This window comes from Camelus bactrianus, chromosome 12 (assembly GCF_048773025.1).
Source record: "Camelus bactrianus isolate YW-2024 breed Bactrian camel chromosome 12, ASM4877302v1, whole genome shotgun sequence".
Classification (NCBI taxonomy): domain Eukaryota; kingdom Metazoa; phylum Chordata; class Mammalia; order Artiodactyla; family Camelidae; genus Camelus; species Camelus bactrianus.
Genome location: NC_133550.1, coordinates 15,339,810 through 15,357,414, shown reverse-complemented (window position 1 = coordinate 15,357,414; position 17,605 = coordinate 15,339,810). Strand labels below are relative to the sequence as shown.

The following is a 17,605-nucleotide window of genomic DNA, read 5'->3' as shown; positions in this document are numbered from 1 at the left end:
GCAGAAGGGAGCCATGGCCATCAAACCTATACTTTCTACCAGTTTCTGATTGTATCCACCAGTTTAGAATTACCGTACTGGCCAGAGGTTGCATGGATTGTGCCAGCCTTGAGGATTAGTCAGATTCATTTGTCATGAGTAAGGTCATTAACAATAGTTAAGGCACCATAACAATCATGAACAGTTTTCTGCTTTCATTTTTCCTGCAGGATCTTTTGTTAGTCCTGTCATCTCTAAATAGTTGAGAGAGAGAACTTTGAAAATCCTGGAGAAAAGCATAAGGTTAAGTTTTGTGAATGCATTCATTACAGATGAGATTAGAAATAGATTTTGTGTCTTGCTGTCACTGTGCTTGTCCCCTTATAACATTCTTTTCCTGAATGAGAAGCATTAACCTACTGGATGAAGAGTCACATCCCGAGTTTCAGTTCAGGCTCTGCTACCTGCGATCTTTGTGACCCTGAAGATGTCAGTTAACCTCTGTGAACCTGTCATAGGGTGGTTGTGGGATTTCAGTTGGAAAGTAGTTGTGAAAGCATTACTGACGGTACTGGGCTGCATGTTGCTGTGCTGTGTATTTAGAGATGTTTCATACAGGCATAGATGCTTCTCAAAAGACTGTCCACATCACTTCCACAGGGCTTAGAGGCAATGTGTTGTTATCAAAAAGCACCGGGGTAGGAAGCAGAAGCACCGAGTCCCAGCCCACACCTTGCCACTTGCTGGTGTAACTCAGATGTAACTTCCTGCTTTTATAAGCTACCCTGCTTTTGTCTTCAGACACCATAAAAACAAATCAGAACAGCAGTAAAAACAACCAAAACAAAACACACTTAAATTCAACTCCAAAAGATTTAATGAGTAATTCATGTCTTTCCTGGATGATTCTTGAAGAGATTAGCAAGATGTGTTGGACATTAAACCACCAGACTTCCTAAAGATTATTCTTTAGCCATTTCATATAATAGTTGTCTTATCTCCTCTTCTTTCTCTTTCTGTCCCCAAACTTCCCAGCTGTACTGACAGCCACCTCCACCAGTAGCCTCATTCCTAGAGTTTTCCTTCCTGGGCTCTTTACCATTGCTGCCTCTGCCACCACTATTATTTTTATCATCATCATCATCATCATCATCATCATTATAAGAGTTTTCCCCTTTCCCTTCTTACCCATTGTCCCATTCAGCATAAGGAAGATAGCAAGTTTCAGCAGGAGAGGAATTCTCCCTCCTTAGAAAATGTATAGGGGAGTATTTAATACTTTACCCTGTGTCACTGACTGATATAAGGCAAGTCAATTAGCTTCTCTAACCCCAAATACTGTTTCTGTGAAGTTGGGTCTAGCAATATTTGCTCCCTTAACCTCAGAAGTGAGGATGAGATGAGGTAAAGGATAGGAAAAGGCTCTGTAAATGTTAAAACGCTATACAAATATGAGGTTGCATTAATTTGTAGCCTCAGCAACTGTTTGCAGAGTTTGTCAGTCTGTCAGCTCAGTCTCCTAGGATTCCTAGCAAGTCTAAAATCTTGTTCAGGAAAGATCTATCCTGCCTTTAATCATGGCTGACCGCCCCGGACTGTTTGCTGCCATGCCCTCCTAGCAGTCTGTGGCCAGGCTACTGTGTATTGCTGTGTTTACATTTGTGTGACACTTGGAGCGCTCTTGGCAGATATTCTCCCATCTGCTCTTTGGAGTAACTCTTTGCAGAAGATTTCATATCCCACGGTGGAAGCTGTACCTCAGGCCCCCCTGTTGTGTGTGGTCACTGTGTGTGAGACCCACAGCAGCGACTTGGGTGACCCACCTTTCCTTCGCACAACCTCATGAAAGTGCAAACCATGCTTCTGGGTTTGGTCAGTAGGTGATTCAGTAACCAGTTAGTGGGTCTGCCCTGCTGTTCGTTAGTGACTGATTCAACAAGTGAAGGGCAAAAACCATACACGCTTGACAAGACCTTTGTGATGCCTGCATTCCGACCTCTTGGCCATGCACTAGGCTCTGGTGCTCAAGGCTGCTTGAGTGCCCTAGGTTTCATGCAGTTGGAGGGTCACCCTTTTTTGACCAGTAAAGCAACTTATGAATTGCCTGAGTAGCAGAACTCCATGCACGCTGTCTGTTCTCATGTTGTCATTAAAAGTCTTCCTCTTGTCTGAGGAGCTTTCTCGGAGTAGACAAGTTCTTGACCTTAGTCATCATCAGAGGATACAGGGGAAACCCTGTGGGCTTCGGAGGGAGGCTGCTTCCCGTATGACCTTGGGAATTCATATTTTCTTCTTTGAGTCTCACTTGAGCCTCACTTGTGCTGTCGATACCTGCCTAATTAGGTTGTTGTGAGGATGGAAGGTAATGTTTATAAAATGACTGACAATCAGTATTGTATTCTTTATAGCCGTTGCACCAGCTTTGTATGGAGGCACGTAACCACGTTTGTATATTTTTCATGTCCATTTCAGTTCAGCTTTATTAGAAAACAGGCACGATCCATTGCTGTAAGAGTTGTCCATTGGATTCTGGAGTTGAGAGAGACCCAGTCACTGTTTTGTGTAATGGTTTTAGAACCATCCTGACACTCTGCAGCAATGTCTTCGGGGTGACGTGGGAGGAGTGAGGTGGACTTTGGGCGCACTCCCTGCTTTAACCAGAGCAGAGATGCTTTGGCTGTATTATATATTGACATTTCATCTAAGATTTCATTTGAAAAAGGCTTCTACTGATTGAAAAAAAGCCTTAAAGTTTTCATCCAACTTTCTACCATCTAGTGCAGGCACCTGCTTTACAACATGACTGACAGATGATGACTAAAGAGAATGTGTTTTGATACCAGTTTTCTAAGTTCCAGGCTGTCCAGTGCCTGTCACATACACACCCAAGAAGTACTTATTGAATTGAATGAATTCTTGGTCATGGTTGTGGTAAGGATCAACCAAACAGTGTTTGGTTTCTTTTTAGGTTCTGTGTTCATGTCTTTATTCAGCACATAATTATTTGATGATAGATACTGAGTTCGGACACAGAACTGTCTGATTTAAGCCTCCATCCATATAGAACTTCAGAGAAGCCATCTTTGTTTAGCCTGTCAGAGTCCAGAGTAGTTAATTAGTCTATCTTTATGGACTCAGAGCTGGAAGGGATCTTAGAAGAGATGCAGAGAAGGGGCAAGAGTGCTGATAAGAAGTAGTACAATGAAATGGTTAAGAACACAGACCCTGCCACCAAACAGCTTGGGTTTCAATCCCACTCTGTGATCTTGGGTAAGTTCCTTAATCACTCTGTGCTTCAGTTTTCTCATTAGTAATGTGGGATAATAACTGTACCTACCTCACAGGGTTGTGGGAAAGAGCGAAAGAATTATAATAAGATCGCTTAGAACTGTGCCTAGATCACGTTGTACATGCTCCATGTTAACTATTAGTATTGGTAGTATTATGATTATCATTTTTTATTTATTGAGACCTACTTCACATGCATCATCTCATTTAACCCTCACACGAGGAAATGGAGGCCCCATAATATGTAATTTGACCAAGGTCCATTAGCTGGTAAATTACAGAGCTGGCTCTATAAATTATTTCACTCACCTCCTTTCTTTTATAAGACCAAGGCCTGGGTAGATGAATTGATTTATTAAGGGCCATACAGCTGCTCCATGACAATATCTGAATTATGATACCAATTCCTTAAGCTTGGCCCAGATTGTAGCTCTTTTGTGGGTATAGGGGAGACCTTGATCTGATGTCTTAATTTCAAAAAAATCTCTATGACAGAGGTGCTATCAGCTATCCAAAACCTTTATTTTGATTTCAAATTGTCAAGCTTCATAGACCGTATGGGTTAGGGTCTTACCAATTGTGGAGAGCAGAAACTTCATAATCCTCATTATAGTCAAATGCCATATTTTGAAGATGGCAAAGTTAAGGCTAGCTGTGAAATCTTGTAACTTAACTTTTGAAATCTGTACACAATGAAAAAAGGCATATGCAGAGGAAAGTAATATCACCCTGTGATGTTATTGGTGTTATCATAGTCCATACTTTAATTTTTGTGAAAGATTTTGTACATCCAGCAAGTGTTTCCACCATCTCTTTCTCTGGTAGGAGTGAAATCATCTTCCTTCCTCAGTTGAGCTTGGCAAGCACGCCTCTGGCTGTGATGTGTATAGTCTGTAATGTAGTGGAAAGTATCTACAACTTGTCAGCGTTTGTCTTTTGTCCACATGGTATATTGATGCCCCTTCACTACCATTTATACCCACATTTGGATTTTTTTTTGTATCAACTGAAAAGTGAACACTTAATAGATAATGTTTCATGTCACTGCCCCCCCAAAATGTATTTCCACAATCATGGCATCTTTGTTCAGCAGAATTTATTCAATGATTTGCAGAAATTGCTTTGGATTTTTGTTTATTTTACAAAGGTTGTGTGGAATGGAAAAAATTAAACCGGTGATACAGGTGGTGTTAAGGGCTGATATTTACTGTGCCCTTTCTTCATGTTAGACACCATATCAATCTCTGCTTTCTTTACCATATTAGTAGATCTAATAGTCATTATGTAGTAGAGGCAAAGCTTGAAACCATTGGATTTTTGGTCAGAAGCAGTGAATCACTAACCCAAATCATATTTAAGTGGACTAAAGCTGATTAACTGTATCTAAATGTAAAGGAAAAAACCAATATGAAATTTCCTGATTTCCTCAGTTATTATTAGGAATTTTATAATTTTTGTGATGTGTACAGCTTCTTCCTCCCTCCAGTCCCAACCATATTCCTTCACGTGGAGGGATTTTCCTGTTCCCACCACACCCAATAAATGCTTAAGGGAGATCATGTAAAGTGAGGGTTTCTCATCCAAGCTCTAGAGTAGTACCTGGAAGCCTGTCTTAGATACTTGAGATAAAATACGGCTTCCTAAATGTCTTGGCCATCCCTAGGAGTGTGAACACCTATTAATTGACATTTCTTTTCTCAGTGTTAAGCATATGTCAATAGTTTAGTTATGTGGAAAACGTAGTGGAAAATAAGACAACATCTGCTCTCTTTTTAGACAGTTGTGTGGAGATGGGAGGAAGGGATCATGCTGGTGAGAGTCTTAGTTTTACTGTGAAGGGAATGAAGGAAATTGAGGTAAAATCTAATGTGCGGATTGGAATTGAGGCAAAAAGAAGTAGAGAACCACAGATCACAAAAATGAAACGCTTTTCAATTATAAAGCAATGGGCAAGAAAAATTGTTGGCATCGTAACTTGAATCAGGAGACAAGTGAAGAGAATGACAGTAGATGTGTGGGCAGCAGCCAGCGTCCACAGAGGGTCTAATGTGTGGGACAGAAGGGAGAAAGGCTCCTGTACCTTTTGGAAGAAGTAAGAGGAACATGGAAAGCCAGTTAAATTTGAGAAAAAGGAAATTGGTGTTAGGGGATAGGTGCTAAAACTGAGGGAAAACTTGACTCGTGTCTCCAGGGCCAGGGAGATGGAAGTCTAGTGACCTCTTGATTGGGCTGCATGCTGAGTGGCAGATAGAAGGCTGGGCTTGATGGTTATATGGACACACAGACAAGGTGGAATACCTACCTATCTTCATTTTGGGCTGATGGGACCTGCTCAGGGCAACTTTTGGATCCACTTAAAGTCATTATAGTCATTGGTTTTGACTTCATTTAAAAGCATTTTTTGATCAAAATATTCAGGCACTCAAAGTATAAGTGCTTCACACGCACCTCCTGATAGAGTTACTTATTTATCATTGTTAATCTTAAATTTATATCCGTATTAGGCCTATTTCAAAATATTCTATGAACAGACCCTTCAAAGGGTATCGGCAGGAGGACAGATGTAAACCCCCCAAGAGTGACTATCTCAAAAGGATCAGTAAGAGACCAGTTACTGAGAATCAGAGGCAAATAGCTCAGCTTTGGGAAGGTTTGGTGGGTGTGAGGCTTAGGAAGAACAAATTTTGAAGTGGCCTCACGAGATGGAAAGCCAGTGAAACAGAAGAATGTCAGGTAGCCTGGGCGCTGACATTCACCAGGGTGAGGATGGGCCTTCAGATCTCGTAGGAGGGAGAGCCAGATTTGACGTTATTGAGAGAGGCTTAGGACCGCAATTTTTTTTATGTTTCAAACGAGTAAAATTAAGGTTTGACAAAACTGTTTTTATTTCAATTTCTAGAACTGTTATATGATTTTCCAAAATGAAATCTGTAAGTGACAAAGTAGGAACTTGGCAGACTAGCATCTAGTTGTCCCTGGAGGAAGGAGGGGCCCAGGGAGGGGGGACAGTGTAAACCGTATCCATCTGGCTGCGTTTCTCTCTTCTCCTGTGATAAGAGCCGCCCACCTTCCTCCCAGTGCAGAGCTGCTCCTCCAGCTAATTCCAAATGAGCTATGTATCAACATGCAAGGCTGGCTGGCAGTCCTCAGAGTCCATAGTTCTATACCAAGCTTCTCTTCTTTTAGTTCTTGTTGTTAAGTCTTTCCCTTGAACTTCAGAACCACGTATCTACTGCCTGTTCAGCCTCCATTTGGAAATACCAAAGCAGCTCAAACTCAGCATGTTCAAAAGTGAAGTCATCGCCTTAACCCCAGAGCTGTGCATCACATCTTATTCCCTGTCTCTGAATTTTTCTGCCTCCATCCGTTGCCCATGATAAAAACCTGGGCCTCTTTCTTCATTTTCCTTCTACCTTACCTCCCACTTCAGTTAGCTGACATTCCATTCTGTACTTCATCCCTGCTGCCTGGTTCAGGCGGTCATTCTCTCTCAGCTGAATTGCTACGGCAGTCTTCTGCCTGGTCTTCTTCACTCCGACCTTGCTCCTCCCCGCCTCATCTCCCTGCCTGCCTCATTCTTTACACTGTGGCCAGAATCATCTTTCTAAAATGTATCTTTGATCAAGTCATTCAAGCCTTCATTGTCTCCTTATTGCCTTAGAGATAAAATCAGAACTCCTTCTCATGATAACAACTTTGGCTTCTTGATGTATACCTGTTTACCTGTTAGTTAATTTTCTAAAGTCCACTTATACTGAACTATTTGCAATACCTAAGTGGCTTGATCTCCCTTGTTGGCAGCCTTTTGTATATGCTCTGTTTTCTTCCTGCAAAGCTCTATTTGTCGGCAGCCTTTTGTATATGCTGTTTTCTTCCTGCAAATCTCTATCCATTTTCTGCCATCTTGTCTCCACTAGCTTCAGGTTTTAGCTAAGATGTCACTTTCTCCAGGAAACCTTCCCTGATGTCTCCAAACTAGATTAAGTGTCTTGCTTGTGTTATGTCTGTAGAAGCGTGTTTTGCTTTTTTGGATGTATCGTGCTATACTTTGCCTGTTTACTTGTCTCCCACCCTCAGGAGACTTTAAAGGTCCCCGAAGGCAGGGAGCTCTACTGATCATCAGTACAGCTTCTGGCATATAGTAGGGGGCACAATAAATGCTTCAGTTTTTTTTTCTCTCTCAAAAAATTATGGTAAAATCTACATGATATAAAATTGACCATTTTAACCATTCAAATACTCAGTTCAGTAGTATTAAGTACATGCACACTGTTGTGCAACCATCACTACTTTCCATCTCCAGAACGTTTTCTTCTTCCCAAACTGAAACTCTGTACCCATTAAACAGTAACTCCCTGTTGCTCCCTCCCCCCAGCTCCTGGTAATCACTGTTCTACTTTTTGTTTCTATGTATTTGACTGTAGGTACCTGATATAAGTGGAAACATACAATATTTGTCCTTTTGTGTCTGGTTTATTTGACTTAGCATAGTGCCTTCCAGGTTCATCCATGCTGTGGCATGTCAGAATTTCCTTCCTTTTAAGGCTGAATAATACTCCATTGTTTATATATAGCACATCTTGTTTATCTGTTCATCTCTCTGTTGATATTTGTGTTGATTCTACCTTTTGGCTATTATTAATAATGATGCTATGAACATACATGTACAATTATGTTTGAGTCCCTGCTTCTAATTCTTTTGGGTACATTCCTAAAAGTGGAATTGCTGAATTTTCTGGCAATTTTGTGTTTAATTTTTTGTGGAACTGCCATATTATTTTCCACAGCAGCACAAGGGTTCCAGTTTCTCCACATTCTTGCCAACACTTGTTATTTCGATTTTGTTTCATTTTGTAATATGTGAAGTGGTATCTCATTGAGATTTGGATTTGGATTTCCCTAATGATTAGTCATGTTGAGTGTCTTTTCATGTGGTTATTGGCCATTTGTATATCTTTGGAGAAATGTCTATTCAAGTCCTTTGTCCATTTTTTAATTAAGCTGATATTTTGTTCTTGTTGAGTTGTAGGAATTCTTTATATATTCTGAGTATTAATCCTTTATGAGATACATGATTTACAAATATTTTCTCCCTTTCTGTGGATTGCCTTTTCACTCCTGATGGTGTCCTTCGATGTACATGGTTTTCAATTTTGATGAAGTTCAGTATATCTATTTTTCTTTTGTTTCTGTGCTTTTGGTGTCATATGCAAGAAATCATTGCCAAATCCAGTGTCATGAAGCTTTTCCCCTTGTTTTCTTCTAAGAGTTTTATAATTTTAGCTCTTACATTTAGTTATTTGATCCATTTTGAGTTAATTTTTGTATATAGTATAATAAGGAATCCAACTTCATTCTCTTGCATTGGGTATCCAGTTTTCCAAGCACCATTTATTGAAGACTGTTCTTTTCTCCAGTGAATGGCCTTGGCACTCTTGTTGAAAATCATTTGACCATGTGTGAGGGTTTGTTTCTGGGCTCTCTGATGTATTCCATTGGTCTTTATGTCTGTCTTTGTGCCAGTACCACACTGCTTTGGTTACTGTATCTTTGTAGTAATTTTTAATATCAGCAAGTATGAGTCCCCCAATTTGTTCTCTTTTAAGTCTGAGACAGATTTTTAATACTATTTGCTATTTGATCCTCCTCCCAACATTTTTTCTTCTGTATCCTTGCCTATGGTGTTTCCTTTAACAACCCCTCCAGAATGACTTCTCTTTCTTCATCTCTGTTGTAACCTTACTCCAGTGCCAGTTTTCTTTCCCTCTTCCTTCCCCTTTTCCTTAATTTAAAGTCATCTTTATTTGTGTGTATGTCCCAGCCACAGCTGACATTTTAAGGTCTTAATCCTCCTGGATGACCAAGAGAAGGGAACCCTAAGCATCTGTTTCTCCCAACTTTCAGTATAGTTGAGTCCCTTTTAGAACTATCAGGGCTAGAATTTGCACTTGTTGTTGTGATGGACAAGGTGCATTGCCTAAGAGACCGTGTGGTATAGTATAAACAACATTGTATCAGAGGCCAAGAGACCTGTGCCCTAGCTCTGCATGTGTCACTAATGAGCAGTTAGACAACTCAGCCTCTCTCACCTAACTTACTGATGAGTTTTCTTAACTGTAAAGTTAAGGAAAGTTGGACTAGATGGTCTCTAAGTTCCTTCTAAGTCTAAAAAGTTTATTTTTACTCTTTGCAAGACAGTTTCCCCAGGAGGAGGAGGAATTTAAGCTGGTGTTATGGATGAATAGAATTTAGGTGAGAAAGAAGGAAAAACTTCAGGAGATTTGAAACAAGGAAATGAAAGTGTATTTAGGAGTCAGTGAAAACAGCAGTGACCAGACTTTTTATTAAGTGATGCTGAATCAATTGGAATTGTAGAAGAATTTTCTTTTTTTTTTCTGGGTAGAAAAAGAATAAACCTTGACCTCTATATCACACAATATACAAAATCAATTCCAAATTATTTGAAGTCTAAATAAGAAAGGTTAAACAGTAAAGCCTCCAGAAGAAAATACAGGCTTAACAGCTGCATGACCTTGGAATAGGCAATGATGTCTTAGAAAAACAACAGAACGTTAAAGGGAAGATTGATAGATTGGATTTTAGTAAAATTAAGTACTACTGTTTATCAAAAGACACCATTGGGAAAGTAAAAAGAAGAAAAGTATTTGAAATACAGCTGACAAACGAGTTGTATGGAGCATATACAAAGAACTCCAATAAAAAAAAAAATGCAGATGCCCAATGGAAAAAAGTGGGCAAAGACTTAAACTAGCATTTCATTTCACAAAGGAGGCTATCTAAGTGGCCAATAAATGTTTGAAAAGGTGCTCAGTATCATCAGAGGAAAGCAAATTAAAACTCAAGTGAGGGAACAAACATATGAAAAAGATGCTTAACATCATTAGTCATTAGACAAATGCAAATCAAAACCACAGTGAGATACCACTTCACGCCCACTAAGATGGCTGTGGAAAAAAAGAAAAAGAAAATATATGTTGTCTAAGATGTGGAGAAATTGGAACCATGCTTGTATTGCTGGTGAGAATGCAAAATGGCTTAGCCACTGTGGAAAAAACAGTTTTTCATTTCCTCAAAAAATTAAACATAGAGTTACCATATGACCCTGCAATTCCACTCCTAGGTGTACTCTCAAAAGAATAGAAAGCAGGGACTAAAATAAGTACATGTGATGCACTATTCACAGTAGCCAAAAAGTGGGAGGCCCCAAATGTTTCTTACTGGATGGATGAATAAACAAATTATGATACATACGTGTAGTGAAACTATTCATCCATAGAAAGCAGTGAAGTACTGACACATGCTATAATGTGGATGATAGAATCCAGATACGAAAGGTTACAAATGGTGTGATCCCATTTATAAGAATTTCCAGAATAGATCAATCAAAAAAGACAGAACCGAGACTGATGGTTGCTGGGAATTGGGGGAGGGGAGAGGTTGGGTTGAGGGAGAGGATGGATGGGAGGGGAGTGGAAAGAAACTGATTAACGGGTAAAGTGTTTTACTTTGTACTGATGGAAGTGTTTTGGAATTAGATAGAGGTGGTGATCGCACTATATTGTGAATATACTAATTGCCACTGAGTTATTCACTTTGAAATGGTTAATTTCATCTCAGTAAACTATGAGATGTCGCTGTATGTATGCCCACTAGAATGGGTAGAATTAAGAAGGCTGTCATTTCCGAGTGTTGATGAGGATGTGGAGTAGCTGGAATCTTTAGAGTCTCGCTAAAGTTAAACACACACATGCCCTCTTCTGAGCCCAGCGTTCCACTCCCGCCTGTGTGCTGAAAAGAGATGAGCAAGTGCAGCCACCAGAAGACATGTACAGAAAGGTTCTTAGCAGCTTTTATTCATAATAGCCCGAATGTCTATCAAAGTAGAATGGAGAAGTAAGTTATGCCATGTTCATACATGGACTGCAGTACACAGCAATAAAATGAATGAACTGTTGCTACATACACAATAAAGATGAATTTCACTGAAATAATGTTGCATGAAAGAAGTCAGACTTTGAAGAGTGTATGTAGATTCTACTTATATGAAGTTCAAGAGCAGGCCAAACTAATCTATGGTGCTCAATGTCAGAACTGCTTTTGCTGGGCAGGGATGGTCATGGTGGTTATTGACAGGTGAGCTCAAGAGAGCCATCTCGGGTGCTGGAAGTAAATCTTCTGTACCTTGATCTGAGTGGTGGTTACACAGGTGTATATACATATTACAAAATAACCAGTCTGTGCACTTAAGATTTGTGCATTTTATTGTTCTACCTTTAAAAAAACACTAGAAAATTAAAACAAGCACCAGTCGCCAGAGTAGATGTTCTTGCAGGGAAGCAGTGGAAAAGAAGGTTTGAGAAGAGAAAGGTTGTGGTGAACACTTGAGAAGTGTAAGGTTGTGGAAGGCCTTGAATGGCAGTGAAATCGCAGAAGTTTGGACACTGTTCTGTAACTCCAGTAGATTCACGGGAGGGAAATGACATAATGGAAGCAGATTTTTAGGGAAACAGATGTTTGGAGACATACCTGGGGGACTGAGGACTGGTCCACAAGTGGGAGGCTGTTGCAGGAGGACCAGAAGTAGGGTGATGCTGTTGAAAATGGAAACTCTGAAGGAAGAAGAGTTAGACTGGTAACTGGTTGGGCAAGGACAGCGAAGGATGACAGGGCAAAGGTGACTGGGGTTCTGTGCTGGGTGGCTGGAAAAACGATGGTCCCAATAACAGAAGGAGGAATGCCAAGTGGAGGAATCCATTTTGGAAGTAAAAAGATGAGTGGTTTTAAATGCTTTAATTGTGATGTGGTGACAGGCAATTGTGGGGCTCAGAAGAGCACTCAGGGCTGGTGATAGAAATCTGAAAATCACCCACGTACAGATTATTTTGAGTAGATGAGATCCCTAAAAGAAGGAGTGGTGCAGAGAGATTGCAGAAAGCCAGCCGTTAGAGAAGAAAGACGTGGTAGGGGAAGAAGAGACTGCAGTTGCGGACAGAACCAGGGTAACAGAGGTGAGAACAAGGATAACACAGATGAGAACCAGGATTGCTTAAGTCAAGTGAAGAGAGAATGGAGGTTTGAAGATGTAAAGGGAGAGGATATAGAAGTAGGAGGGGAAAAGTAAAGACTGAGAATGGGATGGAGAGCACGGGAGCTGGGGAAATACGGTCTTGGAGAAGGCAGGAGGAAAGAGAGGCAGAGGCAGAGGACTTAGCCTTGCATGGCTTTACTATGAAGAACCCAGGTGTGTGCGGTCAGGTCACACGAACTTGTCAGCATCTGCAGTGACTTCCTTTTGCGTATTCTTTGTCCTCTGAGTAGGAACTGAGGGTGACCCAGGGTTGAGAGTGAGTGTGACTGTGGGAGCCAAGGAGTCCCAGGTATTTGGACCAATTGTGGCTTCCAGGCATAATCTTATTCTCTGTGAAAAGGGTACAAAAGAAGTTTAAGACGCCATTCATGCCCTCCGGGGATTTATATGGTGCAGATGAACAATGGTTGAAAGCCAAAACAAGTGCAAATATGATGTCTTGAATCCTGACCTCGTCATTTTCCAGCTCTGTAGCTTTGCGCAAGCTATCTTAGGCCTCTGTGCCTTTTTTCCTCATCTGTTAAATGGGGATTATAATAATGTCTACCTTTTAGGTCGTTCTGAAGATTAAATGCATTAACACAAGCATAGTGCTTGGAACAATGCCTGGAACATAACAAGTATGTGACAAATGTTAGCTAAGATCATGATAAAGCTGTAGGAGTTCACACGGGGAAGAATTAGTAAAGGCTGGAGCTGATGAGAAGATTCCTTGGAGGAGTGGGAATTACTGGAGGCAACTCAGGGATTGATAAGAGGACAGGGATGAGAGAAGAGGAATTTTAGGTTGGGGAAAACAATGTGAATCCAGTTTTAGATCAGTAAAACCATTGGCATTTGCATGTGATTTACTTGATGAACCAGACTGTTCCTGTTGGGGAGCAGTGGGAGTCAGAGTAGGACAGAAAGATGGGTAGCTGGTATTTGTCATAATAGAAGAGGGAAGAGTTGGGGGAGTCAGTGCTCGTTGGTCACGGTTTTATTCTGGCCCCGTGACTTTGGGCACATTATCCCATTTCTTTGGACTCCCAGTTTTCTAATTCTTAAAATGAAATGAGCTGGATCTATAAAATCCCTCACAGCTCTAAAATCCCCTGCCACATCCATGAAAATGATTTCTTCGACCCCATCGTCTGCAGAACAGTGTTTATTGCGTGTGCAAGTGTGGAGCTGACTTGTGGTTCTGTCCTTGTCAGCCCCAGGCTGTGAGTGAGTGAGCTGGTCAGCCCGAGTTCGGACACCCCGTGCTTCCTTGGAACACTTCACTGTCACCACCACGGGAGAAATCTGGGGTCTCTGCGGGGGTATTTTATGAAAAGAACCCTTGGGTATTACACTTCCAAATTATTTAGAGTTAACTCTACTACTGTTCTCTTGAGGAGCCGCAAGTTTTATGGATACTTGCCTTGAAGTGGACCCTGAGGGCTAAGTAGGAGGGAAAGAACAGTCTTTAGCCTTTTAAAACAGTTTTCCAGATTGTCTCTGTGGAGCTCACAAAACGAAGGGAAAAAGCAGTGTCATGAGCATCAGGTGAGCTGCCAGTGAAGCCCTAATGCTTTCATGGGAAGACTCACCTGCCCGGCTGCTTTTGTGGCCGTAACTGACTAGGGAGTCCCCTGGAAATAATGCAGGACTCTGTATAAACGTCAATGGAAACAGACTCCTCACACGCCATGCTGAGAAATCATTGGCTCTAGGATGACACTACGTCAGTTTCTCTGTTAAGAACGGGATTTGGTTTGTGATTCCTTTCTCACTTCCTGTCCTTCTGGCTTTAGCCCCTCTCAGGGGCCTTTCTGCTGTCATTCACCCTGCAGTCAGTGCTGCATCAGAGGGTCTCTCAGATTCCTCTCATTTGCTTTTCCCGCTGCTGAGTGGGAGGTATGTCGAGCAATATCTGCTCTCTCCACGGACAAAAGTGCTTTATGTTGGTCCCTGGCGTGAGCTCAGTTGTCAGAGCAGGTGCTTCTCTGAACTTTTATACTGGACGATTTTACACAACTTGGTGAATTGAAAAATAACTTGAAACGGAAGAGCCAAAGCAAATGGCAGCTACTTTATCTATATTTTGTGCCTTCAAAGTTTTGATGGGTTTAGTGTCTTGGGAAACTGAAATTTGAAAAGAGTGAAAGTTTACCCTTGTGTTGTCCTTGAAAGGAAGAGTATTTCTTTACGGAGTAGAGGTCCAGGAAAGGAAGGTGACTTGAGCATATAAGGATTCCCAAAGTAATATGTGCCCCTGGGTAGTGTTAAATATGCCTTATTTGTTTAGAAGTTCCTTGAGAGTATGGACCATACCTTTATAGCTGTATGTGGTTACTCACAGTGAGTTGCATCTAAGTCAATAAGAAAAACTAGCAATTGAGTTGATTCTCATGTTTTGCTGTCCCTGACTGCTCATCCCCCTGAGGGGTGGTTGTGAACATCACCCAGTCCATTCAGATTTTCTGAAGATGAAAATAACCATGTCATCGAGGAAACTATGTGTTGCGAAGGAAGGTTGAGCGTGAGATGGTTTAGCCTGGCCTCTTTTAGAGCAGTGATTGATTAATGCTGTCTGTGTTGCTGTTTCTTCAGAGCTGACCTGTCCTGGACGCAGCATAACTAAGGAAGCTGCTGCAGGATGAGAAGATGGCAGCGCGGCTGCTCGCACCACCAGGCCCTGATAGCTTCAAGCCCTTCACCCCTGAGTCACTGGCCAACATCGAGAAGCGCATCGCCGAGAGCAAGCTCAAGAAACCGCCCAAGGCCGACAGCAGCCACCGGGAAGACGATGAGGACAGCAAGCCCAAGCCAAACAGTGACCTGGAGGCGGGGAAGAGTTTGCCTTTCATCTACGGGGACATCCCACAAGGCCTGGTTGCGGTTCCCCTGGAGGACTTTGACCCTTACTATTTGACGCAGAAAGTGAGTTGGAGGAGGAGGAGGAGGAGCAGCAGCTTCAGATACACCTTTCCTGCAGGCTTGGGGGAGATGGGGAGAAGGAACTGTGTCTCTTTGCCAAAGTTTGGATAAGTAGTTAACCTTTTGTTTCAGTCCAGAGTTATGGGGATTCTTTTTCCATTTAATTGTGGGTAAGGGTCTTTTGTGGGTCTTGGCCCTTCTCAATCGTTAATATAGACTTCTGTTTTTGGCTCCAGGCCAAATCAGAGAAAGATTAAAACAGATTTACTAAAAAAAAAAAAAAAAAAAAAAGAAAGAAAGAAAAAAGAAAAAGGTGAGGAGGGACATAAATGAAATGGGACTATTTAATAGAATATAAGAAAGATGGCATAGTGAACAGTGGTACAGCCCTGTAGAATCTCACCACGTTGCAATTTCTATCTTTAAATATAAAGGTGATGTTACTGTTGTAACATCAACAGAGCCTGTTGTTAATATAATGAAGATGTTGGATTTTGTACTTTTATCTAGCCCCCTTTGTGGCGTTAAATCTGCTGGGGACAGGAATAGAACAGAGTAAACCAAACTGGGCCAGTGTGGTGACCAGGTCTTTGGCCTTGTTGCACAGTTGTCTGGGTTGAGCCAGCACTGTTTCTTACGCTGGAGTCAGTTCCTTTATTCCTGCTGGTAAGGAGCATGAGTGAAAGAAATACCAATCTTCATTGGGCCAAGAGTTTCAAACATCCCTAACAAATATTTCACCAAGCCTTGGGTTTCTTTCTCATGATTATCTTTTGAAACTAGGCAAGTGAAGAAGCAAAGCGCCTGGTTAATCCACCCGCCAAGTAATTAGCCATTGAAAACTGAGGACCAACATCAGACACCATTTTATTTGACGGATGCCATTTAAAGAATTAAATCCATAGGTGTTTCCAGATGAAGGGGGAAAAGGCTTTGTGTAATTATTTATATATTTACAAATATAAAGCTTAGCTAAACTGCATTGATTAACAAAACTGCCTTACAAACTGCCCTTAACTAAATTGCCTTTCAGTTTTAGAAAAAATTTCAGTTTCTTTGTCTTAATAATGGAACAGAAGTAAGATGAGGCCCTTAGACCTTCTGATTTAGCTTTGGTTGTGGAGGCATTCTTAGGTCCCGATGGTAAAAACAGTTGAGACATTGTTTACACAAAATGATCCTTCACCCATGTACTTCTATGGCGGCTTACAACAGTTACATAGTTGGAAAAAGTGGAACTGGTAGCCTGGGAAATTTAGAAAATTTAAGGGAAAAACATGATATGATATAAAGAACAGTAGAAATAGATATCCTCTGTCTGCCATAATTCACCATGTTTATTATTTATAGTTTTCTTTTTTAGTATATGTATTGTTCAAGCTGCCACAACTAATTTATAGGAAAAGAAAGTAGTAAATAAAGAAAAAAGCTTCTCAAAGCTAGTTCATGTCCTTGAGCAGGTTACTTCACCTCTCTGGGGCTAAATGTTTTACCTAGAACCTGAGAAATTGGACAAGATTTCTAAGGACTTCTTAAAATGTCAAGTTCTGGGGCTAAGTTTTCATAAACTGTCATTTATTTCCTCATTTACTCCTCCCTTGTTTCAAGTCTAACTTTTTTATCTGGCTCTTTGCCGAATGGAGGTAGATGTGATGGGTGAGGAAGGATACAAAGTTTAACTTTCTGCGTTAGTGAATAAAGGAACATGGAATCTGGGGCTGTTTTTAGAAAAATACTTTGATTGTAAAATTTCAAAATATTTTAAGATATATTTCCCTTCTCTTTCCTGCCCTTGCATCCATGGACTTAGTAGAGGTAAAAAGAAATGACAGAACACAGGGTTTATATTATGCCTATTTAGATAAATCTGGCCAACTGGTATAACTTTTTCAAAAAAATACTCTTAGAGCAATAAGCACATAGGTAAAGCCCTTTGGATCCTGGCCTTTCAGATGGCTAAAACCTCTTTACTTTTATTTGAACTATTTATTTTTCTAACTCAGTTTCAAATTAAATTTCCTTTTCTTAAATCCGACTTAATATATGAAAAATATAGAGAGCTATTCGTTGTCAGAGCCTAGTTTTCCTTGGCATGCCTCTTCCCCTGGTGTCTGCCCTATAGACAGCCTCTTTCCATTCCCAATGCCTTAGATTTCAGTGGTCCTAGCTTGGGAGTGAGGACCCAAAGAGGGTGAGTCTCTGGCCCTAATGGGTACCAGTATTTGCATAGGCCAGATGTTGATGGCACTCTGGTAGGGGACTGGCTCTTCATGATTGAAAATCTGATTTCAGCCTTTGGCCTCATCACAAGGGTGAATAGTCTGT

The 17,605-nt window shown here is 41.0% G+C and overlaps 1 protein-coding gene across 1 annotated transcript in view; it reads left to right on the top strand.

The window, feature by feature from the left end:
* Positions 1 to 17,605, top strand: part of SCN8A (sodium voltage-gated channel alpha subunit 8) — a 166,451-nt gene that overhangs the window by 37,743 nt on the left and 111,103 nt on the right. The window contains exon 2 of the mRNA XM_074374858.1: positions 14,954 to 15,283. Coding sequence (XP_074230959.1) covers positions 15,008 to 15,283 — 276 coding nt within the window. The 5' untranslated portion in view covers positions 14,954 to 15,007. The remainder of the gene's footprint in view (positions 1 to 14,953; positions 15,284 to 17,605) is intronic.